General features: G+C 41.7%; 1 protein-coding gene across 1 annotated transcript in view; it reads left to right on the plus strand.

Annotated features, from left to right (window-relative positions):
• The window catches only part of Arhgef26 (Rho guanine nucleotide exchange factor 26), a 118,970-nt gene that overhangs the window by 73,685 nt on the left and 18,552 nt on the right, over window positions 1–26,733 (plus strand). The window contains exons 7-10 of the mRNA XM_059265412.1: window positions 3,266–3,395; window positions 6,254–6,328; window positions 8,652–8,741; window positions 12,296–12,450. Coding sequence (XP_059121395.1) covers window positions 3,266–3,395; window positions 6,254–6,328; window positions 8,652–8,741; window positions 12,296–12,450 — 450 coding nt within the window. The remainder of the gene's footprint in view (window positions 1–3,265; window positions 3,396–6,253; window positions 6,329–8,651; window positions 8,742–12,295; window positions 12,451–26,733) is intronic.

A 26,733-nucleotide genomic window follows, 5' to 3' on the forward strand; every position in this document is an offset into this window, starting at 1 on the left:
TTAGAAAATTAAAGTATGCTGAAGTCCTGCCCGCCCCCGCTTAGTTGTCCAGAGACTTGACTCATCCTAACTCAACCTCCCACTTTTCTAAGCAAGTAAGTGGCCGTTAAGTGGTTTGCCAGAGGCCAAGAGGGAGTTCTTAAGTAGACCACAGTGAGACACTAGGATCCAGGGTTTCCCTTACTATTCTAACCTCTGTAAGCTGTTTACAAGAATTGTAGGATCCACCTCCCCATCCCTGGGTAGATAGGGATGAGTTGCTGCTGGAGGGTTTAAAAGAACAGAAGAAAAAGACAAGCTTGAAGATTTGAATTATGCCACAATTAGGAGCCATACATTCTGTTTCCCTCCACACTTCTTTCCTTTTTAGATTATTGAGAGTTACAGAAGAACCAACAATTCTTGAGCAGTTTATACACTTTTATTTTCAGAGGCCCCAGTTGTCATAAGTAGCTATTTTATATTGTTGTTGTCCACCCTAAACCCAGTTTGGGACTTCCTGGCTATTGTTACTCTCACTTTTTCTTGAGTAGTGACATTTATGGAGCCTCTGGTCAGTCCAAGCTAGGTGTGAGATCTTTGAAGAGGCTTAGGGAATGGTAACAACGTGTTAGGAGAATGGGGACCTCGGGACCAAAACATCGAGATTAATATATGGAAAAAAAAAAAAAAACCGCTACTTTCCAGAGGAAGACTGGAAACTTCCCCCACCTGGGTTTCTTGTGAGGAACATCATGGGTGAGAACAGCTCTTCAGATACAAACTTGGGAGAAGCTGCTATTACACCAATGTCCTACAAAAGCATCATGCCCCTGGAGGCTCAACGCGTTCCCTCTCGCCCACTGCAACCTGGGGAGCACTTTTCCTTTCTTAATAAGCTGTCTGTGTTTCTGTTTATACGCATATATCCAGCCTGGAATCAGGTGCCCTCTGAACTCATCCTTGGCTCAGCACTTCTAAATGTGCTTACCCTGACACTGTGGGCTCACCTCTTTGCCCTTCAGCTCCTTGTCAGCTGCCATTGCAAAAGGCAAGACTCTCTGTCTTCCTCTTCCCTAGCTCTGTCCCCCAGGTACCTGCCAAGATCTCCACTTGCCTACCCCTGGTATTTTTCTCTCAAACTAACAACTACCCTTGAACTTTCTTCCAAGTCTTCTTTTAAATTATTTTATTAGTGAGACTAATAACCCAAAGGTGGCCTCAGTTTTCCTGATAACAATGATTGTTCCCAACTTGGTAAGGAGGGCTGATAATGCTGTCTCCCTGCCACATCCCTATGTTCTGCTTCATGGGTAGGGCAGAAACTCCAGCTGGCATCTTTCATGTGAAGAAGGACCCACTTGCACTTTGGGGATTTCAAAGCCTGATAAGTCTGTTGTCGTGGCCTCTCAGGGATTGCAGGGTATTTAGCTCAATACCTGGCTTCTACCCACTTGATGCCAAAAATGTCTCCAGATTGGTCTGGCCGGTCTCTTTCCTTTACCCCACACCTGACTAGGGCCCTGTAGCTGAACATACACGTTCATGCTTGAAAGCGAAGCCCTGAATTAGGGAGGACTACGTTGCTTTTCATCTTGTTTTGCAGGATTTTAAAAAATATGTGACTAGTTACTGCTGTGTATTATGTGACTCTCAAAAATAGATTTTTGTCTAGATTACCTTAATCAAAGCATCATGGGAGGGAGCTTTCCCATGGAAATTAGTGTTTGTGTCTTTAGGGGCATTCAAGGTTGGGGCATTAACTTCCCACTTCAGCAGCATGTTAGAAATCCCAGAAATCTTCAAAGCCCAGTCAGCAAAGATGCTCAAGTCCACCCCAGATTTCTTTCTTTCTTTTTTTTTTTTGGTTTTTCGAGACAGGGTTTCTCTGTGTAGCTTTGTGCCTTTTCCTGGAACTCACTTGGTAGCCCAGGCTGGCCTTGAACTCACAGAGATCCGCCTGGCTCTGCCTCCCGAGTGCTGGGATTAAAGGCGTGCACCACCACCGCCCGGCAGATTTCTTAATCAGAACCCTTTGGGCATGGGAGGAGCCTGAGACCTGTGTGGCTTAAATGTGCAACCTACATAAAGCTTCTCTTTAATTTTCTAAAAATCCTTTTAAATCTTTTGAGGATAGGATATTTAAAAGTAATCAGTGTGAGAAAATAAAAATAAGACATTTCTGTGTAATTTCGCTTAATTTGATATTCTGGATGTTTCACACTTTATTTTTAGTGGACTTGAACCACATCATCTAATTTTCAAATCACATTTTTTTTTTTTTTTATAAAATGGTCATTATGGCGACTGTCCTTCCCAGTTCTGGAGTCCAAACTGAACTGTTCTGAAACCCCATTGGAAGAGGGCTGTGAATGCTGCAAACTTCCATAGAAGCAAAGTGAGGCGAGAAATGGGTGGGACTGAGGGCCAGGAAACTTCAATTTGACTTCATTCTGTTGTTTTTGCTAAGTTGTGGCAAGTTATAATCCTTGTGAGCACCATTCTCTTGGAATCCCTACCTCAGCCCCCTTTAAGGTTCTACAGACAGCTTCGCTGAGATTCTGCATGAGTATCTGGCAACACTACATGGATATATGCCAGTATCATGGCCATTTTCAACTCAGTGGGAGATGAAGAGAAATATTCTGGCTTATGTGGCTGGAGGGTTTCCTGGCTAGACATGTCAGTAATCCTAGGACTCAGGAGGACTTCAAGCTGGAGGCCAGCCTGAAGAGCATCACCCTCCAAAAACCTACAACCCTCAAACAATGAAGCAAACACAAACAAACAAAAAAAGTTTTCTTTGTTAGAAAGAGGATGTTTCGAAAGGTCAAACATCTCTTGAAAGTCTTACCTCAGTGATATTTCTTTCTTGGGTCTGCCCAGGGCCAGAACAGTGGTATGAAGCATGATTATTGTGCTGGTGGAGTGTGTTTATACATGATCAAGTATGGGATCTGATCTGTTTATGCTAACTCTTAGTTGACATGCTCTCTGTTACAATACTGTGTCATCTTGTTTATATCCCAATTTTACAAATATCTAGTTCATACGGTTTTTTATTATTAATATTGTTATGGGGCACCACATCTTATTTTTAATCATTAAATATAAAAGGCAGAAAAGTCACTGGTGTTTCCCAATGTATTATGATTTATGTTGGTCTTAAGAATCATTGGTAATGTGGGAATTGACCTCAGTATTTGGCAATGCGTTTTTGTTTGCTTTTGAGCTTGCAAAGGAAATATTTTGAAGTCTTTTTTTTTCCCTGCTTTTCTCCCCACAGAGCCACCAACCCTTCCTTTAAGGAAGTATTGTCACGGATTGAGTCTCATGAAGACTGCAGGAACTTACCCATGATCTCTTTCCTCATTCTCCCCATGCAGAGAGTGACTCGCCTTCCCCTGCTGATGGATGTAAGGCAGGATTTGATGGCTTTGTCCTCTGGATATTAGCCGCTACAAATCTGAATAATTAATATACTGTTATTCTGCTTAAATTGATGGATGCATATGTCTTTTATAAAACCCCTCAATTGAGAAGATGTTATTCAGTTGAAAAGTCTGTCTATGTTTGAGATCACTGGAGTTTATCGTTAGTTTAGACTTGTGTGGTCACTCTGGTGAAACTTGCTTACATTACCTACTTTTTTTGCTTTTCGGAATGGGAATAATATTAGCTTTTTGAGGTCAAGAGGCTGGGATTCCATTTCTGCCTGAGCCACTAAGCATGAGACCTTGGACAAGTCACTTTGTTTTAGATCCCTTGTGTCTTGAACACTTCAAGATAAAACATCTTTTGGGCCCAATTTCTCCTGATGTGATAAGGTATAAACTAGTCTCGACCATGCACTGTGTAAAGTGGGAAAAAAAGCCCAGCATCCTTTTGGTATTAGGTGACAGTCATAACATTAGGTAAAAGTTTGACTTTGAATAATGGCAAGGCATGCTGAGGGGAGGGGAAGGAGACCATCTGGCCTGTGATAGGGCCTGCTTAGCCAGTGGGCAGATAGTGTGTCTTTTGCTCTAACTAGGACAGTTTGTCACAGATGTACTTTAAAATTGGGTCGTTATATTGGCACCGTATCAGTTTTTATGTATTTGATCCTACAGACCAAAACACAGGATGAAAATTTATCAGAGATACATAATTGAGTAAAATTGCAAAAATAGGTTTCTTTTTCCATATTCCACTGGGAAGTGCTGAGATGCTCTCACACAAAAGTGAAAGTGCATATGATGGTCACTTTTACCCTGTCACAGTTGTGTGACAGCGTTCTCAGTTATTTCAGAGTTCTAATTCATAAGCCCTTCCTTGGTCCTCCCTTAGTCACCGCAGCCTACTGTGTTTACTCCTGTAGTTTAGGAAATTATTTCCTGCATAAACATAGCCACAGCTGCTTAACATTCTGAGAAATGCATGGCTAGCAATGCCAGTGCCTTGTAGTATCACCGAATTTAATTAATAGTATCTACTAATACAACCTCGGCATCCCTAGGAGAAATAATCTTGTAAGTTTTCTATGCGGTTCATTATTGGCCCAATGAGTAACTTGGAGTTTTGAAAAATCTGATCGGTTTTTTAGATCAATATTTATCCTATCTAAAGATAGAATGCATTAATAATTAATTAAGCAAAATCAAATTTGGAGACCAGAATGGTATTCCTATTTCTAACACACCATACTGCACAATGTTGGATATTTATGGCATGGTTACATAGTGGGTTCTTTATGCTTTTGTATCATAATCCTGCCTGAGATTCTGAGTGAAGCTGAAGTCTTTCTTCTCGGATAATTAATGTATGCACACAATTTTATGTATATTTTTATCATATAGATTCCAGTGAAGGATGTCTGCCCTCATGGAAATAAACCAGTATTTTTTACTATTGCTTTTATATCCATCAAAGGGTATAAAATTTGATTTTGAAATCGTGAACAGAGTTTTAAAAGTGCAATAGAACAGAATATGAAGTATTTGATATGTACATGGCTTATAATGTGATTAAATATTGTTTCTAAAAGCCTTGCCTAATTTATGTGTATATAGGAAGTGGTTGTAGTATAAATGCATTTTTTGTAATAGGTCAAAATTTTGAAAGGAAGAATCACTAGTATAAACCCACAGATGATGAACTCTACACTTCTGTCCTGCAACAGTCCCACTGCCAGACTTCCAGATTCACAGACTGTGTTCATTGGTAGTTAAGGCACAGGGGCCTGCTAGTTCTTAACCATATTCTGCCCTGCCTGATGCCTGTTGTCCTCATCTGTCTCCCATATGTGAGAACCCAGCAGAATCCAGCACTGTCTCTTAAATTTCACTTCATTAGGAAATTTACTTAAATCTGTTGAAGTGGATGAACATTTTAAAACAATTACATTGGTTCCCTGAGCTTCCAAAGTTATATGTACAAGCTGAGTGTTCCTTACTAAGAATGCTTACAGTAAGATGTGTTTTACATTTTGAATACTTTTGGAATATTTTCATATGTATAATGAGGTGTCATGGGAATGGGGCCCAGGACTAAACATGAAATTCATTTGTGTTTCAAGCATAACTTGTATACATATTCTAAAGACAGTTGTATGTATCTAATAATATCGTGCATGAAACAAGTTTCTTGGTGTGGAGTTCTCCATTTGTGGTGTTCTGACAGTCAAAAAGGTTTGCATTTTTAAAGATTTAGGATTTCAGATTTTCATATTTCATACATTCACATTTCAGCTCATCTTTAATTGGTCATCAGAGTTGGGATTCTTGTTGGTAGACAGCCATATGCCAGGCACTTAGATAGGATGTGTTCATCACTTAACTCTTGGAACAGGGATGGGGAGTTGGCTCTGGAGAGTACCTGTTCAGCGTGGGCAAGGCCAGGTTGGATCCCTGAACAGGGAACAAAACGAGGCAAAGCACCAGCCTCTTGCAATAGCCTGTGTTGTATCTGGCATTGCTACAGTTTACAGAGAAGGAAAACGACGCTTATCGATGGCCAGTCTCTTGCCCACGGTTAAATAGCTAACATAAGGCAGGTCTGAGATTTGCCACCCGACCTACTGACCTCTGAACTCTTCTCTCTGTTTTAGCTGGATCCATTTCAGCTTTATGTATTTAAAGAGTATTTTCTAGTTCTGTTAGTTGCATTTTGATAACCTCATCCCTAATATTGTGTCCAAAAATAGTGCTTTGTATGAATAAGAGAAAATGGCTGAATAGTAATTTATTTTGCTTCATGTAACAAACCAATTGGTTTTACTTCTTTTACTTCTTAGACTATATGTCAGAAAACACCTAAGGACTCTCCGAAGTATGAAGTCTGCAAAAGGGCCTTGAAGGAAGTAAGCAAGGTAACCGTTTACCATGATAGAAAACATGTAGAAAGCTCGGAAGAATCTAGCAGGTCTGTGCTTGCTGAAAAGACTAAGATTCACGCAGCCATATTCAAATACATTGCTATGTAGGCTGTTTCAGACTGGTTTTGTGTTATGTGCTCATCCACATCTCATTTTGTCTGGTGTGTTAATAATAGCTGTTTGTTGATTCTCACTTTCAACAAATATTTATTGAACATAAACCACTATACCAGGAGTAATACTGGCCTCTGAATATTTGGTGACAAAGCAGGTGTGGTTATTGCATTCATGGTATGTGCACAAGAAATAGAAAGACATACATTAAATAGAATTCCACAAAAGGGTGGTGAGTGATATGGGAAGCAAGTACAGAATGATGTTTTAATGGATTTACAGCAAAAATAACTGTGAGCCAGGAGGTGGAAGGAGTGTCCTGAGTGTGTAGAGACCCAAATGTAGGTGTTGGAGAATTTGAAGAACTCACTGAGAGAGGGAGAGAGGGGAAGGAAGGGAGGGAGGGAGGGAGGGAGGGAGGGAAAGAAGAAAGGAAGGAGGGAAAGAAGGACGGAAAGAGGGAGGGAGGGAGGACATGGGAGGAGCCTGTTACACATGTTAGGGAGTTGGGAGCTATAATCAAAGATGATGATGAAGCTATGAATTTATGTAAGAAGATGGAAAGAAAGTGTGTGTATGTGTGTGTGTGTGTGTGTGTGTGTGTGTGTGTGTGTGTGTAAATGTATATGTACAGTAGGCTTGGAATTAGTGAGTACTTTGAAGGAAGGCGTCAAGGAAATATAATCCTTGATTAGAAAACTGGGTCATTTTCTCTTTTTATTACTATAGAAAGACAAATTCCATTCTGAACATATGTTGTAGATCCTATAAAACTTGTGTTCTGGATGAGAGCTCAGGGGAGAGACACAAATTGGAGACCTGGGTTCGGGAACACTCAGCATAGGTGATATTCGAGTTTGAAGTGTGAAGGGCTTTACCTAGGATGAGGATGCAGAATAGTAAGTCCAGTAGCCCATGGTTAAAAAACAACAACAACAACAATAAAAAAAAAAAAAACCAGGGAACACCAATATGGAGTCTTATTTGGATGAAAGTAACCAGCCCAGGCGACATAAAAACAAATGAGACATGCCAGAGTAAAACAAAATAGAACGGCCGAAAATGGCTAAACAGTTAGATCCTGGACGCTCCTGAGAGAGAAAGAGATGAGTATGACTTAGCCATTTGCAGGGTTCATCCTCATTGAAATATGTTGAGCAATGACTGGGGTGTGCAACAGTGCAATCAGCTACCCCTGGTGGCTAGCTACTTCAGGAATCAGGCCTGGAATGGAAAGAGAAAGAGTTGTGCCTAAAAGGGAAGTAATATTTATTTAAAGATAGAAAAATGTATGTTTAGTTGCTGTTAGGCACATGGTAGCTGAGAAAGCGGAAAAAGGTATGGTCCCCCATGTGGGTAGCATATGAACAGGGCACAGATGAGTAGAGACTGCAGGTGCCAGAAACTTCCTAGTGACCTCCTTTTGCTTGCTTCCTGCACAAATGGGAAAGATCTTCACTCCACTTTATTATAAAGAACTATTTCTTTTTATCAACTTTAAATACGTTCATTATCTTACTTATCTTTGAAAGCCAGTTTGCAAAATTTAGGGTTAGTCCAGTAATCCAAATATACACTAAGTGTTCCTGAAAGGACCATGAATCCATTTCTTTGCAGATAATCCAGTATTTCTGATTGAACAGAGCTACCCTTAGCTGGGTGTTCTTGAAGAATTACCTGGAATTCCCTCTTCCAGCATCTCTTTGTGGTCCCATGCTTTACGTGCAACACTGTGTTTAGATTTTCGCCTTTGAAGTTGGTAGCCTGCTTCCTGCTATCTGGTCTGGGAGAGAGGAGCTGTAGATTGCCCTGAGGTGGAATGGGGTTCTCATAGGTAAAGATGAAGCTAGGCAGAGGACAGGAGCAGAATAGATGGAGACCTAGAGTCTGTGATGAAACCCCCATGTAGTGGCTGTGGAGCCACAGAGGAAACAGCCCTGAAACTCTTCAGAGTCCTTTACCCAACCCCCAACCCCCATTGTTCACTCCTGCTTGCACGCTCCATATCTGAGCACCATGTCCCAGTTGAGTGGCGCTGTGTGTTCTGTATCAGAAATGGGTTCCCGGGACTCCTAGAGAGTAGATGATTTTCAGGGAGAGATCTCAAGTTGAAAATGAGGTTTCTTGCAGAGAAGGGGCCATAGAAGGTAAAGTAAGTGAGGTGTCTCTTCCTGTTTCTTCACCCTGCCGTGCTGTGTTCCAGTTGGTGCGGCTGTGCAATGAAGGAGCCCGGAAGATGGAAAGGACGGAGATGATGTACACCATTAATTCCCAGCTGGAATTTAAAATCAAGGTAGCCTTCTGTCCGTGTTTGTTGTGTTACTGGGGCTTACATCTTACCGAAACAGAGAAAGCTGAGTCTAACCAGGTAAACCGGAATTAGCTTTTCAAAGAAGGACTATCAGTTGAAAAGAGCAGCTGACAGAGGACTTCCCAGATGCCTAGGGGAGTCTCCAGGCTTCTCTCCAGGCCATGACAGTGTGGCTTTTCCCAGGACACCACCAAACAGTTAAACTAGTTGAAGCTGATAGTTGATAAAGGTGAGTCCTCAAGTGTTGTCAGTAGGTCCTGCCAAATAATGGTATCCCCTGGGCTGGACCAGGATGTTCTAAACCAAGTAAGAAACCACTTTGTTTTTGCAGAAAAGATAGTTAACGGACCGTTGTTTTTTGGTTTTTTTTTTAAAGCATGTTTTCTCATACAACTCTTTTTTGCACCCATGCCCCCTGCTTCTGCTTGTCTGATACTGCTTGTGAGCTGATAATCAGGATGCGCAGACAAGTAGAAAGTGACAGTGAATGGCAAACCTGGGTCATGGCTCATTCTTTGTTTGGAGTTCATAATGAATAAGCTTACGACTGTAATTCTATTTCGTTATATAACACACAAATTTAAGGCAATTTAAAATGGCCCTCTATTTTTCCTAGCGAAACTTTCTAACTTACACAGTAGTTTCCTGGTGATCAACAGGTCATGGTATTCTGCAGAAGGCACACTCTCTGCCATGGTACAGAGTTTGGGAACCGCTGGTAGGGGACAGCCACAACCTCTTATTGTATGAGCAAAGAAAACAAACCCCAGAGAAGAGCTGTCAACAAAGTCACTCAACCAGTGGTAGTCAAAATCACGATGAGTGTGAAATCAGGCTAAGGGCCCAGGCGTCCTGAGTGATGGGTGGTGTAAACCCTTCCATTATAAGACCCTGACTGCTGTCATCTAAATGCAGATTCATAATTCATAAAACAGATTACTAATTCAGACCACTTAGAAATGTCATTTAGCCCAACTTACGGCCTTATAAGTTGGATAATAAGACAAATACCTTATTGTCTTGGTGGATAATAACAAACATTTTTATTCAGTTCATTTTAAAGATGAGAAAATTAGAAGTTCAAAGAGGTTGAGTGACTTGTCCCAGAATTATGCACACAATCCGGTGTGCTTGGTTAAGATAACACCCGCGGTGTAATGAAGGTCTTAATGAAGGTCTTCCAACACAGAACAAATCTAGAAGTCATGAAGGGAAAACAGTGCCTAGTTCATTAGGTAAAAATGTATAAACCTATAAACCTTTAGCTATAGAGGAACAATAAAGACAGACAATAGAGGCAGCTTGCAGAAGGGGAAGAAGTAGCTGCAACCTTGTTCATCCAGTATTCATACCATACCTCACATGAAAACAGAATGTCGAGGAAAGGAGAGAGGGGACACACTGGAAATGACAAGTTAGAGAGCCACTGCCAGAGTGGGTATGGCAAATGATGGTTAAGGTTTTTAAAAATGACTTTTCATTCAGAAAGAAATTGCTAATGGGCATTAGGATCCCAAGCAATCCGGAAGTGTGAGAAGATGTTGTATTGGTGAAGTTATGGGATCAGCATTTTGCAAGCTGCTGGTAGAAATGATTGTCACAGTCCCGGAGCATACTGTCAGATTTACAAAGCTAGTTATTATAAACCAGCAATTCTGCTTCCGGGAGTTTATTCTGTACTGGTGAATATAAAGATTATATAGCTATTCACGTAGCATTTGTTTTAGCAGAGGAACAGAAACAATCCAGCTATTTATCATAGAGGATTGATTACATCAACATGAAGCAGAATAGAACTACTCAACTTTGGAGGAAACAAAAAATGATTGAAGTTTTAGGTACCTATGAAAGTAATCATATATATCATTAAGGTTTTTTTTAAGTTGTTAAAAAAAAGTGGTTTTTGCCAAAGAAATTTCTGGAGAGGCAATGGAAAGATCTAGCATCTGCTATTTCCTGTAGAGGCAGGAGTCAGTGTGTGGGAACTGGGTGCGTGAGAAAGAGCGGGAATAGGAGGCTTTTCACACAATACTTCACATCATATTTTTGTTTTCAAAGGAAGAAGACATTCTGAAAGCTACTCTCAATTTTGGGTAAATAAGTGAAATTTTACTATTTCCTAGTGGAATACAGGGACTCCAAAAATCAATCTACTTTAAAACAACAAAGCAATGAAAAACTCGTTGCCTAGTTCCTAAACAAAGAATTGTCATAGGGCGGCATATATGGTGGAACACCTTCCTAACTGTCCTTTGTTTGGACTCAGGATTGATGGGCAATGGCAGGAAAGCCTTGTACTTCCAGCAGGTGCAACAGTCGGGACCTAACCTGACGCATGTGTGTTTGTAGCAATTCCAAAGCACACTGGTCAGAGTTATCGTAAGCAGTCATTTCTCTATTGCCCTACAGGGCTCTGATGTACCAGTTAGAAAATTGTGCGACTCAATTTTTAGGAGCTGAAAACCGGGGATCCCCCTTAAAAGCTAGTATGCAAAGCTCTGATTTAGCCATAAGCTTTCATCTTCCTTGTTGAATTTGTACATAGCTGATGAACAACCTTCTAATAAAAGCCCTTTATAAAGTTGGAAAAGTATGAAACCCTTTCTCAACTTCTTCATTTCCTCCTTAATATCCTCAGTTTCCTTTAGCCATTTTTAATCATTCTTCACTTAACAGGATGACATCTGCTGTACCGTGTTACCATGCCTGTGTTCTGTGTATCTAAGAGCTTTTGCCTACTTTATGGATATGTATGTTGTTAAATCACATTTTTGGCAGTATGAATTTCTAGTAACTTTATTTTGTTTTTGAAAAAAAGAAAGAACTCGAAAGGGTACAAATTATCCTGTGGTTTTGAGAGTTTTCCAGTTGGCTTGTACAGAACTGAATAGAGGAAAAGGAGAATGCAATTCCTTGGATGCAGTCTTTTGTGTGAGACTGAGGGGTTCCTTAGAAGAACTCCACTTTCATAGCCAGAAAGTGGAATGAGTGAGGTTTTCAGGGATGTGTTTATACAGTGGAAACTCCATAAACTTAAAAACAGGTGCTCACAAGAAAATGGCTGAGTAGATTTCTGGAGACAAAACATACGTTTTGTGGGTTTTTTTTCTTCTTGAAAAATCCTTTGGTGGTTCATAAAGTGAACACAGACTTTTAGATGTCTTGTGGTAACTACAGGTATCTATAGATTTCCATATGTCTCTATTCTTTGAGATATTTACAATAACTGATAGATTTCACCACTAAGTTTTTTTTTTTAATTTTAAGTGACTCCAGTTTTCTTTTGTAGTTCAGAGTTAATAGAAGAGTCATAATTTTGTGACCCAATAACATTTTCTTGTGGTTTCAGTTTTGTATGGACAAGCTAATAAGTTTTTATGTTGAAAAATAAATCTGTATTTTCTCCTGGAGAATGTGCCATATCCAATTGCATTTTGCCACTATTTGCCTATAGAATAATGATTTTGTGACTTTTGATTATAATGTCTTACTGGTCTTCACTTGGATGTGGGCACTGAGTTTTCCTCTCTTTCTAGCCTTTTCCCCTCGTCTCCTCTTCCCGGTGGTTGGTGAAAAGAGGGGAGTTGACAGCCTATGTGGAAGACACGGTGCTGTTCTCCAAGAGGATGTCCAAACAACAAGTCTACTTCTTCCTCTTCAACGATGTGCTTATTATCACTAAGAAGAAGAGGTGAGCTGGTCAAGTGTTGCCTGTTAGGGTGCCATCCCCTGAAAGCCTGAGTGGTAGATGTATAGATCCTAAATGTTGAGTCAAAGTCACATCTGTCCTTCACTGACTGTAAGTACAAGTGCAGTTAAGACTTGCATCATTGTGAACCTCGTAATCCCAGCAACCCTCTACTGAGCTTTTACCGGGTACAAGCCAGTGCTCTGGGTGTCTGATGGATCCACATCACTCAGTTCTCCTGCCAAGCCTGAGGAAGCTGCACTCTATCAAAATAAATGGTTAAGGACATGCTAGGGGCAACTCGGGTGTGCCTTGGGACTTAATTTAAAAGATGTTCTTAATGGTTATTCACCTAAGAAATGTCCCCCTGAATGGCAAGGTGTTGAGTGTGCTTCCCTTCCTGGGAGATGAAGTACCTCAACTGATTGGTAAGTGGTTTTTTTCTCCTTCTGCTTTTCTGTTCTGCAATTGATGTCCTTCTTTAAGGAGATGACCAGGAGGAATACCATACAAGCCTTATCTTTAAAGTTTTTGTTTTCTCAAACAGTTCCCATTCCCAGGACACACACACACACGCGCACACACACACACACACACACACACACACACACACACACACGCCATACACACTTCTTATCTCTGCCTTTCTCCAGGGAACAGTCTCTGTCACATGTATCACATGATGACATTACTCACGTACAGCTACGTTTCCTTTTGGTATAAGATACATTTTACATCTTTGTTAGACTATAGACTGGAAATAAAAATGGAAAACTGTGGGTCATTTCCATGTATGAAGGAAATGGGATGAACTGATGGCATACGATAGAATGGGTGGTTCAGAGAGTAAAATTTCAACAGTAGAAATAGACTTTCTGTGAAAATATTAAATAAATGTCCAAATTTATCATGGGATATTTATTCTAATACTAGTTCTGAGTTGCTGACTGTGTTGACTGATGAGTCAAAATTAAACAAAACAGAGATTGAGCTTCTTATTTAATCAGACTATATTATGAATTATTCAGTTGTATACTATCTTAGGATTTCTGTTGCTGTGAATAGATCACAGCAACTCTTACAAAGGAAGACATTTAATTGAGGTTCAGAGGTTCAGTTCGTTATCATCATGGCAGGGAGCATGGGGGCGTGCAGGCAGACATGGTACTATAGAAGTAGATGAGAGTCCTACATCTTGCAGGCAACAGGAAGTGGTCTATGTCTCACAGGGTGATATCTTGAGCATATATGAGACCTCAAAGCCTACCCCTACAGTGACACACTTCCTCCAATAAGGCCATGCCTACTCCAACAAAACCACACTTCCTAATAGTAGCACTCCCTGTGAGCTTATGGGGGCCAATTATATTCAAACTACCACATATACCTAGGACAGTAGCACAAGAACTTTGATGGTCTACCCCCAAAAGCAAGTCCAGGAGGAAAGGGTTTATTTTATTTTACATTTCCACATAATTGTTCACCACAGAGAAAAGTCAGGGCAGGGACCTTGAGGCAGGAGCTGATGCAGAGGCCATGGAGGAGTGCTGCTTACTGGCTAGGCCAAGGCTTACTTATACCACCCAGTACTACCTGCCCAGGAATGGCACTGCCTGTCATAGGATGGACCCACCAACATTAACTGTTAATCAAGAAAATGCCCCCACAAGCTTGTCTACAAGCCAGTTGGGGAGAGGCATTTTCTTAGGTGAGGTTCCCTCTTCCCAAAGGCCTAGCAAGCACATCATGTTTTCTTGACTTTTATATAGATTTTTTTTTTTCTCAGAGTCATGGGGGTTTTAGACAGTTTCTCTAGTTAGCTGAGGCTAGCCTGAAGCTCACTATGTAGCCAGGTTGGCCTCTGTCCATCACTTCTGCCTTGGCTTATTTAATGCTGGGATTACCCTGTGTACTACCATGCTTGGCTTTCAACATAAGGTAAGTTTTAGGGAGCACAATTATGTCCCTTCAAGTGTCAGAACTCTTCGTTTCTAACATTTTCCAGCTGTCTCCGTGGACTCAGAGTTTGAACTAATCGTTTTGAGTTGAGTGATAAAATAATGATTGACAGTACCGTGCCAATATTAAATATTAGAATAATTTTGACTGTGTTGACTGACAAATTGATGAAAGTTATCATCTTTAGAGATAGTTCTAAAACCAGGGTAGTGCAGCTTTATTCTTGAACCTGCACAGAACTAGTCAATGAATACAGAATTAAGGCAGATGTTCTTTTACTTAGCTGATTTTGCTCTTCACAGGTGGCTTTGCCATTATATTTGATGTTTGTCCAGTTATGCCAAATTCATGTGCTCAAATAGTTTTTTGAAACTGTAATCTCAGTGACAGAAAGAGCAAGGAATATAATCCCAGTGGAGAGGGCAACCTGAGCACCTAATTAACTTTCGTCAAGACTGGTATTTTCTTGCCCCATCCCTAAGTTCATCATGTGTCTAATGTCCTCTCAGCTGAGGAAATACCATCAGAGACTGGTTGTTCATGACGTGAGTCTGTGGGAAAGAGGCTTGATAAACAGGCAGGGTTTGAAATGTACAGTATGTACTGCTGTATTTACACAGTAGCTTCAAGGAGGCAACTGCAGATGCCTGGCATGCCAAAGGCAGCAGCGAAGGAGATAGAGCCGCTTTGAGGCAGGCAGTAATTCAGACGTGTCTACAAGGGAGAGATAAGGGATCGTTATCTGTGCCAGCTCTCGAGGGCTGATCCAGCCACCCACGGACAGACTGAAATTATAAGGTTTAGGCAAGGAGCTTAGCTGCTGGGATTCCAGCAGTTTTTAGCATAAGGAGGCTGGCTTTCTTTCCAGCTACTGAGAGGGACTCCATGGGAGGACCGTTATTCTTCCTCCTCCAGTCCAAACTGGCAATAGATTGTACTGTACACATTTCCTAGTTGGCTGAGTGTGTGGCCTTCAGCATAGAGCTGGTGTTTGCAGAGCAGGGCTTGGCAGTTAGCCCCATGGGGGTGTCTTCAAAGACAGTGGTGTTTTTTTTTTCTTTTTTCTTTTTCTTTGTTTTTCTTTTTTCTTTTTTTTTTTTACTTTTTAATTTATTTATTTATCTGTTTATTTATTTATTTATTTATTTATTTATTTATTTATTTATTTATTTAATGGTTTTTCAAGACAGTGTTTCTCTGTGTAGCTTTACGCCTTTCCTGGAACTTGCTTTGTAGACCAGGCTGGCCTCGAACTCACAGAGATCCACCTGCCTCTGCCTCCCAAGTACTGGGATTAATTTTTTTTTTTTTTACTTTTTTAGATTAGAAGAAAACAAAAATTTTTTATCAGATCTAAGTTGCTTGTTAGTCATTTTGTTAATAGTTTATTCTGTTCTACAAAATTTCAAAGGGATGCATCTAATTTGACTGCTTTTGCTCAGAAAGCGAATTCTTTGGTGTTTGAAGCTGTGACTGGAAGCCGCCTGGGTCCCACTAGATCCTGACCTCAGCAGTGTTGCCGTGGGGCCTGTGCGTCTTTACTGCGGGGTGGCCCTGTGATGTAGTGTTAAGCAGTATCTCTGGTCTCTCTCCACCGTTTGCTAACAGCACCCCTTCCCAGTGTGGTAACAAAACCATCTTCAGGAGTTTTCACCTGCCTCCCTGCGTGAAAGCCGCTTCAGAACAACCCCAGACCTTAAGCCAGCTTTGCCTCCTGAGCACCACTGGTGCATGTCAGTGCATGCCTTGACACAGCAGTAACAGTAATACTGTATTATACACGTGATAGGGTACCAGATAGTAGTGGATCAGTGTGTCCTCACACATAGTAGCTGACATGTGCCAGTGATAACACAATAAGCTGGCTCTTGACTCTACATACGTGTGCAGCCTTATGGAGTTAAGTACTATTGGTACTATTTCCTAAGGCCTTCGTTGGTTAGAACTCCCAAAGTTTGTGAGGCAGTTTACTGTCTTTTCATTTAGTGCCTTGTATATGCCTGGTCTTTTCTCCTAATTCTATCTGAAGCAGAGAGCAGATGCAGTGTCCCTGGGTGGGTCTCTTTACAGCTGCTGTATTATAGTTCTACAGAGTCCTTAGTTCTTAGGGGTCCAAAAGGACCAGCCCTGCCCCTTCCAGCTCCCAATGGCTCCAAACATTCTTTCCAGTCTGCCTGTGTTTCCATATGACCTGCTTCTCTGCTGTGCCTCTGTGTGTCTTTAAGTCCCCCACCTCTGATCGCTCAGTTCTTGGATGCAGAGCCTACTTCAGTACACCATGACTTGATTACATCTGCAAAGGCTTTATCTCTCTAAATAAGGCAACTTTCAAAATGCCGGGAGTTAGGACTCCATCCTTGCGGGGTGTTTATCCACCACCCCCACAGTTCCCCAGAGTTTTCTTGAGTGCTAGCAGCAGGAAATATTAAATAGAAAGATTTAGATCGTGGAGATAAACATATAGAAAATAAAGGATAGCCTCGAGAGAGCCTGGAACCTTTTCCAACAGGCCCTGACTGTCTCTGCCCCAGTGTATTTATAGAGACGCCAAAGGGTGGAGCAAAAGACCTCCCCCGAGCACAGCCAAGTGCAGACCATCTCAGACACCTGCACTCAGGCCTGTGGTCTAATCATCCTCTCTATGCAGACCTGCTGGGTAAAGCCACTAGGAACCTGAAAACAGGTTCCAATACATCCTTCTTCTTTGCAGCATACAATCCGACCCACTGACTCCTGGCCACTTACCATCACCTTACTTAAACATAGTTAAGAAATGTGCAGTAATGGCCTAAGGTAGATCTGGGCCACATGTTTCTTTTACACCAAATCACTCCATTTTTTAGAATAGTTTTCAGAATGTTGTCATGGTCATGTGACTTAAACGTCTCTGTTTGGTGCTTTCACAGATTTCTCTCATATTTAAATTTTCTCCATCAAATGTCACCTTCTCCTGGATCCATCTTTCCCTTCTTTGTAAGCAGTCCCTCTGTCCTCTGGGTGCTATGGTAAACCTAAAAGATGACCTTCCTGTCTGTGGTTGCTGGGCTCCCACAGGCGGTTCATCACAGGCCTTCTGTGCAGCTCATGAAATGCCTTCTCTTTCATATCTCCACTGCCCTTATGCCAACCCTTTCCACTTTTTACAAGATAGGCCCGACTGGCACCAGGCACTTTCCCTCTGTTGAGGACGAACCAGGCAGACTGATGCTGTCTTAGTCAGTGTTCCAGTGCTGCGGAGAGATGCCATGACCACAGCGGCTCTTACACAGGGAGAATTTGAATGGGGCTTGCTTACAGTTTCAGAGGTTTAGTCCACTGCTGTCATGGCAGGGGCATGGCAGCATGCAGGCAGACGTGGTGTGGGAGAAAGAACTAAGGATTCCACATCTGGATCCACATGCAGCAGACAGAGAGAGAGAGAGACTAGCCCTGGCTTGGGTTTCTGAAAACCTAAAGCCCACCAGCACTGACACACTTCCTCCAATAAGGCCACACCTACTCCCAACAAGGCCACACATCCTGATCCTTTCAAATAGTGCCACTCCCTATGAGCCTATAGGGGCCATTTCACCCAGGCCACCCACCGCAGGTGACCAAACAGAACCCCATTACATAGAGGCACCGCTCATTCTGTCTCATGTCTGGAACTTCTTGGAGTCTTGGTCTGGCCTTGCCCTCCAGAGTATGTGTAAGTTGTCTTCTGTCTTCCTCACCGTGGAGTTGGTATTCCTAGAGAATTGTTGGTGGGGCAATGATCCAGATTATTTCTCCTGGGGGTCCTTTTGCGGATACTTGTGCTGAATCACAGCTATGGTGTCTTAGGCAGTTGAGATGTAGCTGATGTGTGGGTTTGTCTTTGTGTGTGTGTCTCTGTGAGCCTTTCCTTGTGTATTCTTGTCATTCACTTTGGCTTTGGCTCAGACTTCAGGAAGGATATTTATGTCTTTCTTTGTCTTGAGTATTGTCTTTATAAATAATAAACTTTCATTCTCTCTTGTTTTTCTCTTTCTCTTCCTACCTTCTTCTCTTTCAACACATATCGCAGGCTATCCTCTAACTCATCCTGTATCCAAGGATGACACTTCTGCCTCCCACCTTCAGAGGGTTAAGATTATGGATGTGGACCACCACACTTTTATATGCTTCTGGGAACAGAACCCAGGACTTTGTACAGGGTAGGCAGGCACTCTACCAACTCAGCTATGTCCCAGTTCCTAAATAAACACTAATAACTTAATCTTGATAAAAACAGAGTTGTGCCTTGTTAGTGACATGGCTTCTGACATTTTCTGGAACATCACTCATACTTCTCTGTAAATGCCACATAGCTTCAGTTCACAAAACCTAAGACTATTTGTAAAACTACTCCACAGATGTCATTTTTACTTGCTTCTGATTTTTATTATAGTATTGACGAATGTCTTAGGGTACCAGTAAATGTGTCCTCATATAAAAGGGTTTAAGCAGTAAAAATACTGAATTATCACCCCCCCACACACACACTTACAGCCCCAAAACAAAACCAGAGAAATGGAGCAGGTTTAGGAAATCGTGTATGCTCTTTTCTTCATTAGGAAACTCATTCTTGGATCATTCCCTAGGCTTTCAGCAGAATTCCCAAATAACAGTGGCTCAAATAATAGTGATGTTGGTACATGAGGGATGGAAGTCCAGGCTCATTCTTTATCCAGAGCTCAGCCCCTGACTATCCACAGCTAAGCTGGGGTCCAGGCTTGCTTTCTGCCCTTATGCACAGAGTCTCATGCTTGCTGATGTCTGCAGCAGGAGGGTGTCAACCAATGATAGGAAGCTGTGTAGAAATAGGCTGCCCAAAGGCAGCTTTTGTTAAGTGGCCTTTCCTTTTGTGTTGGCTGGGGAAAACTCCCCAGACAGTATCCAGAGCAAGCTGGAATAGAAGAGCGGTGCTTCTTTTGGTTCAGGTGGGTGATGTCCTTGAGCTGGCTTAGTGAAGCCAGAGCTGGCTAGATACTAGACAGAGACGGTCACATCTCAGAACCCCTTTCTAATAGGAAACCCCTTAACACATGTTGCCTAGGAGAATGAGGAGAGTTCTTTGAAAGTCCCGATACCTTGCCTTTAGGATAAATGGATAATGAGGGACAATGACAGAAGATTTAGACTCACTTCCTTTCCCTAACATTGGCCATTTATCTATGGCTCACTGAATATCTGCTTGGCAGGGCTTCTTTGTTCCTAGCAGCCCAGGTGCACCTGCCAGACACTTAGAGCAGACAGGTAGATGGGCATTGTCAGAGTGTTAGGCATAATACCAAAAGCATGCCAAAACTTACGTCGTCTTGATTTATTTTCAGTTCATCTCTTAATTTTCTACTCTTACACCATGAGCCATGCTGTTTTCAGATATTACTTCTAGTTAGATCAGTGGTCACAGATCAGAGCATGTGTTGTTCAGTACATGCTGCTTGCAGTTCACGCTACTCTGAATGTATATGCAAAAATCACCATTACTACAGTCACCTACAGTCACTGTCGTGTTACAGATAACGACACTGATGAAAATACATAAAACTGAGTATCTCTCATTCAGAAATCTGAAATGCTACAGAAAATCCAAAATTTTATGAGAGCTGGCGAGCAGAAAATCACATGCTGTGGAGCTTTGCTTCATGCACTGTATGGTTGGAAGTATTGTTTTTGACAACAACTTGCGGGAGTCGGTTCTCTGTTCTATCACCTTTTGGGTCCCAGGATTGGCTGCAAGCACCTTTACACACTGATCCATGTCACCAGCCCAGGAGAAAAGTGTATAGCTGTGGGTACTTACTTCCTGTAAGAGATGGAACAGGGTACTGGGGGGTGGAAATGATCAAAATACGTTGTGTATACTGATGAAATTCTTAAAGAATAAATTAAAAATATAAAAACTAAGGGATAGGATATAATATATATATATATTAACCATCAGCTGTGTATTAAGGTGTATGTGAGATATTAGTAGTTTTGGTTCAGCCTTTAGTACCATCTCCTCAATAGCTCATTCAATATATGCAAATACTCTACTCAACCTGAAAAATTCTAAATTCCAAAACATTTCTGACCATACTGTTTGGACCCAATGTGCTCAGCCTATGTATTTTTAAGTCTTTTCATCAGAACACTGGTGGCCCAAGTCTTTTTAATCCCTGAGGCTCAATTCGTTTTCATTAATTCATGAGTTCATTTTCCTAAAATATTTTCCCACATTCTTTGTTGTCATTAGGAAAAAAATAGTGTTAGAAACCTTTAAATTTTTTTAAATTCTTTTGGGAATTTTAGACCTGAGTACTGTATTTATATAATTTCCACCCATCTCTCTTCCCTGTCCAGCTCCTTCTGTGTCTCCACCTCGTACTCTCACAAATTCATGACCACTTTCTCTTTACTATTGCTATACATACGAATAATAGATGATATTCCCAACTGCTGAGTTCATTTTGTGTTGCATGACTGTACATGTGTTTAGGGATGCCTACTTAGGATTAGGTAGCCAATCAGGAGGCTCCCAACTGGAGAAAACTGGTTCCTCCTCCCTTTGCAGTCACTGAGAACTAGATGCCTTGTGACATTTCCCCTCCACACTGGCATGGTGACTGATGTTGCCGTATGAAGGTCTTATTTGGGCAGCCATGTTGTTGAAGCTTCCCTGGCCATGTCTAAAAGATACTATCTTGCAGCGGGCATTCTCATCCTCCGGCTCTTACAGTCTCTCTGCCCCTTTTTGTCATGTTTCCTTTAATTTAGGGGTCGCCTTGTACATGTAACAGTTGGGGGTCAGTTGTAGCTCTATGCCTTTAAGTCCTGTGTGCAAAGTGTATGGTGTTCCCAACAATAGTTTTACCTTCAAGTTCTGGGAGGCACGCAAAGGCAACAGCAATACCCTGTATTGTTTTGGGAGTCTCTTGGAGGCCCCCTGACCAACAACTAAAAAGGAAGTTTTCCTTGCTTAGCCCTGGAGGGTGTTTTTTAGGTTATCTGTTGCTTTTAAGGGGAGCATTGTTCACCCTGTGTGGCAGAACTCCATTTAAACCACGCACACACAAACACACACATTATGCATGCATATTTAAGTAAGCTTATAAAGTGTTTCCCTACATCATTTTAAAACATCCTTAGTGTTGTCTTCCTTTTCTCCCTCCCCCTCTGCATTACCCTTCCTTTGTCCTCCCTAATTAAAGCCCCTCCCCATTTTCTCCTTTGGCTTCTTCAGAGCATCCTAGTACCCCTTCTCCAAAGCTCCTTCCTACCCTCCGTGATCCCCTTCTGCTTTTCTGGTTTCTATGGTTACTCCAGGTTTTACACATCTGAAGATTCAGAGCTGGGATCCACAAGTAAGAGAAGACATTCAACATCCATCCTTCTGGGTCTGGGTTAGCTTAATCAGTACAACGTTTTCTAGTTCCTACATTTGTGTTTTATGCAAAATTGCACCATAAATTGGCATTTACCTGCAAATTTCATCTTTCTTTATACCTGAATATTCCCTTGTGTGTATGTCCCACATTTTCACTACCGGTTCACTAGTCAGGGGCCATGTAGGTTGTTTGCATTTCCTAGCTACTGTGAATAAAGCAAGACTGAGAATGGCTGGGCAAGTTTTCCTGTAGTGGAGTATCAAGTCCTTTTGGCATGTGCCGAGGAGTGGTAAAGCTGGGCTGTACAGTAGAGCTACTTATAGCTTTCCGGGAGTTTTCCACCCTGAGTTCAGAGTGGCTGCACCACTTTGCAGTCCGACCAGCAGTCAGTGAGGGTTCCCTTTCCTCATATCCCCACCACATTTGTTATTAGCTTCATTTGATCTCAGCCATTATGACCAGGTTAAGATGAAATTTCAAAGTAGTTTACTTTCCATTTCCCTAGTCACTAAAGATGCTGAATGCAACACATTTCTTAGCCATTTTTGTTTCTTCATTTGAGAGCTACCTGTTTGGATCCCTAGCCTGCTTTTTAAATTAGGTCATTTGTTCTCTTGATTCTCTTTTTTTTTTTTTTTGAGATCGTTGTATTGTGATTATTAATCCTCTGTGGGCTTCCTCTTCCTGATGAAAGTTCACTCCTTTTTGTTTTGGAAAATGCTTGTTTCAGCACTTTAAAGTGATTTTCCAGTTTTCCTATCTATATACAGGAGAAAATGGAAACTGGTGCTGAATCATGTCTGCAGGTTTCCCACCACACTCCCATTCCAGAACCGCCAGCGTGAGGGGTTTCTCCTTCACAGCTCTCCTGCAGATTTCTCTCCCTGATGCCTGTTTCTTACATCTGGGTCTTAGTTTCTAAGTTATGTTTATAACTCAGCTCTGTAACAAACCCCTGGGGTTCAGAGGATGGATTCTCTGTAGTGGGACCACCAGATCACCATCATGAGATCAGGGTCTTAGTCTAGAACTTGGTTCTTAGTAGCTTTAAATGCTCAGTGGCTTCAGGCAGCATAGGCTCCCAGGAACTGTTCTGGCCTGGTTCCAGCTTGGCATACGCTTTTCCATGGTAGTGTTCTTTCCTATGATAGAAAACTGAAGCCACCTGACATCAGTTGTTTTTCTCTGCAGAAAAAAAAAAAAAATTCTTGGGAGATCCACCTTAAAGAATCCTGATTCAAATCATTTTTGCTCCAGGTACCCTAAGCATGGGTGCCGCTGATCACTGTAGCATTCGCTTCTAAGCTGAAGACAGTGAGATGGGTGAGAAATGAAAGAATGGGTTTCTTCTTTGTTTTATTTTTCCTCACTGCCCCACACTCTTTATTACACTAGCATCACAAAGTATTTTCTTCTGTGCCTCTAAGGAGAATTGATATTGCTACTCCCTGTTTGAAGCACCATTGCTGAGCAACACAGTATCAATGCCTGGGGTCAGAAAGAGTTAGGTTCGGTTCCTGGTCATGTGACCTTGCACAAGGTATTTTCAGCCTCTCAGTATGTCAGTGTCCCTGAGTAATAATGTCATCTTTGTGGTGGAATGTGCTCGAATTCTGTAAGGTAGTACACACAGAGTGTTAGCAGTTTCAGGAATCCCTATGAAGTTACTGATGCTACCAACATTAATTCAGTAGGGTGTATCACTCTCTCTAAGAATTCTTGCCACAGATCAAATTATTACCCCGGTACTATATTTTACTGTGTAAAAACTAGTCTAAAACCTTCATGCCATGTTTCACATCAGAAGGCCGTGACATATGGCAGAATTAGGCCTGAATTTATGACCTTTGAAATTGGAATGCTTTAGGAATAGATGCCTGTTTCTCCCCATCACCCACTACAGCCATCAAAGAAAAGATAATTAGTGACATATATTCATTCTTCGCAAAGAGGTGTGAATGGTGAGTGCTTTTGTGGGGATGACTTTTCTAGCACCATGTCTTCCTGCAAATGCCGTATCCATGAATTCAGCCCATGGTAGCTGGAAAACAAGGGCTGGGGGTGCTGTACTGCACAGCTGCACAGATGTTTTCCTACTGTTATTCTTTAGATGCTATGGCATAACAATTATTTTCATAGTATGCTAGTTATTATAGGTCATGCAGAGTATATTTAAAAAGATGATATGTACCCGGGCAATGGTGGTGCATGCCTTTAATCCCAGCACACGGCAGGCAGAGGCAGGCGAATCTCTGTGAGTTCGAGGCCAGCCTGGGCTACAGAGTGAGTTCCAGGAAAGACACCAAAGCTACATAAAGAAACTTTGTCTCAAAAAACCAAAATAAAAATAAAAATGTGATATGTGAAGGTTATAGGCAAATATGCGGCTTTGTAAGGAGGGATGTAATGTATTCACAGGTTTGAGAGTTCCTGGAACCAGTCCCCTCAGTTAGTAAAGAACAACCCAACTGCGCATTTTTTTATTTTCGTGGTGTAACTCCAATGATGGCAAGCCTAAAACAGAGCAGGGGTGATTCCTATAATCTGGGGTAACCTTGTTAGCCCTGTGAGAGGCTGTCTGCTTGCTCTCTGATCCTGCTGCATCCTGATCACTGCAGGTAGGAAGCTCTAGCAAGGGGCTCACAGCTCATTGAGCTGCGTGCCTCTTCTTAGTCAAGGATGATAGGCATTGCAAGTGCTGGGCTGTGGAATCCGACCATCTGGCAGTCTCTGGCCACCCTCTTTGGTGGCAGTTAATCACAACAGATGTTTTTCCTGCTGGCGAATAAGATCCTCACTTCTCCCCTTTGTTATTCTCCGGACAATGGATAGGAAGTGTGGGGCATGTTTGTTAGTCTTGAGAGCTATTTTGAGGAATTGAATAAGAAAGGTTATTTGAAATCAGTCTCAGTGTAAATATTGCCTCTTTGCTAGTCAGAGCTCTGGGCAAATTGTGAATCTCGTGATTGAGTATTTAATTCGAATCCTGCTTATTAGTTCGCTTGTCCATTTGCAGGGTATACGTAATTATCAGGCCTTTAAAAAATTCTCAGGCAGTTTCAATGGATGGTGTTCTATTAGAAAAACAAAAAATGATAGCTAACATTTGGTATGATCTAGGAGTGATTATAAGGCCTATACATGACAAGGAGATAATCCACATATAATCTCACCTAATCCCCACAACAACCCAGTGCCTTTGTTCTGTTACCACCATTGTACAGATGAGTGCAGTGAAGCATGGAAGGATTGGGACCCTGTCCACGTTCACAAAGGAGGTATGGATGGGCTACCTCTAAGCAAGCCTTTGGAGTCATTTCTGCCATCTTCCTGCTGTGCTGAAATGCATTCCTTCTGAAAAGTCCACAAAATTACTTGTTAGGTGTGTCCTGAGCCACACTTTACAAATCAGTCCCCATCAGGTAGATCAGTTGGTTTTGTTTTGTTTCTTTCATCCCTTAACTGGAAGTAAATTCCAGCATTATTCAATGTCCTCTGTCTCAGCAATGTTTGACTGGAGTATTTTAATGCCAGTTAAGCACAAAAGCAAGTGTAGGGATTTTGAAATCATGCTACTGAATGAGCAAGGGGAACAAGTTGAAATCTGCAGAGGAAGAGCTCTTGTACAAGCCCTGGAGGAAAACACAAAGAAGTTCTTTTCGTTAATTGCCATCTTGTATGCTCCTGGCCTCAGCACTCCTGGGAGAGTGGCAGAACCATGACATCCCTATGAGAACATCAGGTAGCTATGGAAGAATGGTTCTGAAGAATGCCTGGGAAATGTCATGGAAGGCATTAGGAGACAGAGCGTTTCAGAATGCCACAGGTGCATGCCACCACTGACTTCGGTGCTGACATCCAGCAGAATAATGCCAACGCCCAAGCACTGTATTTCATGGGCTGCTGGACCATAGTGACCTTGGGAACCATTTCCCTAGCCCGTGAGTGCTGGTCTGAGGAAGCACAGGCAACTGCTGGCTCAGGAGACATTTGTCTTTGTGCTCAAGTGTTGTTAGTTTGATTTTTAAGACAGAGGCTGTATGAATGTTTTAGACAAAACCTATGGAAAAGGCATACTGAATAGGTTAAAAACAAAAAACCCTTGCCACTACCCTGAGGATATATGCTGGGAGTCAGTGTGCTGTTTTGGATAAATCTCTGCAACACCTCTTTCTCTTAATTTAACTTCTTTATAAAAAGGAAAATTGGAAGTGTTGCTTAGGTTTTCATCAGTCATCCTTGGTCCATGTAATAGAGTTCTTAGGACAGTATGTGAAGTATGCAAGCCTTCTCCTGGTGCTAAAAACAGCAGGGGAGCTGCTCTTTGTGGTTTAACACTTGACCTTCCCTACCAACACTTCTTTCCTTCACCCCACGAATCCATCTTGGTCAAGCATGATTTCTCCTTTTCTGACCAACAAAAGCAAGTATCTAGGAGGATAGCTAATCAGGGTCCAAGTGAGACTCCTCCACAAGGTTAGTGCATATTTGAAAGTCTCTGTCTTAAGACAGGGCAGGCCTGACTTGTCTTGTCAATCCACCATCCACTTTGTCAGGACTCCTACCGACCTGGACATACTCAATCTAAGGATTCAGCCCGCCTTAAGGAATGAGATTTGAATGCAAAATTTTAAGCAATGTCATATTTTTTTTCTAAATCTGCCAAAATTATTTATTGGTTATCAATTCCTCACGTTTGAAAAAACCATCTGTATCATATTAAATCCCTAAATGTGTTTAAATCAGTTTATGAACTCATCCATCTATTTTTCTAGTCCATCTGTCAACTCCTGCCCAGTCCTGGTCCTTGAACTACTGTAGATTTATAAATGTCTTAGCATGTCCAAGGGCCAGTTCATTCTTGTCTTGTTCTGTATAGTCTGCAATGTCTGTTTTCTCACATGATTTAAAATAATGCATCTAACCCCTCTACTCAACTCTCCCCACAAAACCA

This window comes from Peromyscus eremicus, chromosome 6 (assembly GCF_949786415.1).
Source record: "Peromyscus eremicus chromosome 6, PerEre_H2_v1, whole genome shotgun sequence".
NCBI lineage: Eukaryota > Metazoa > Chordata > Mammalia > Rodentia > Cricetidae > Peromyscus > Peromyscus eremicus.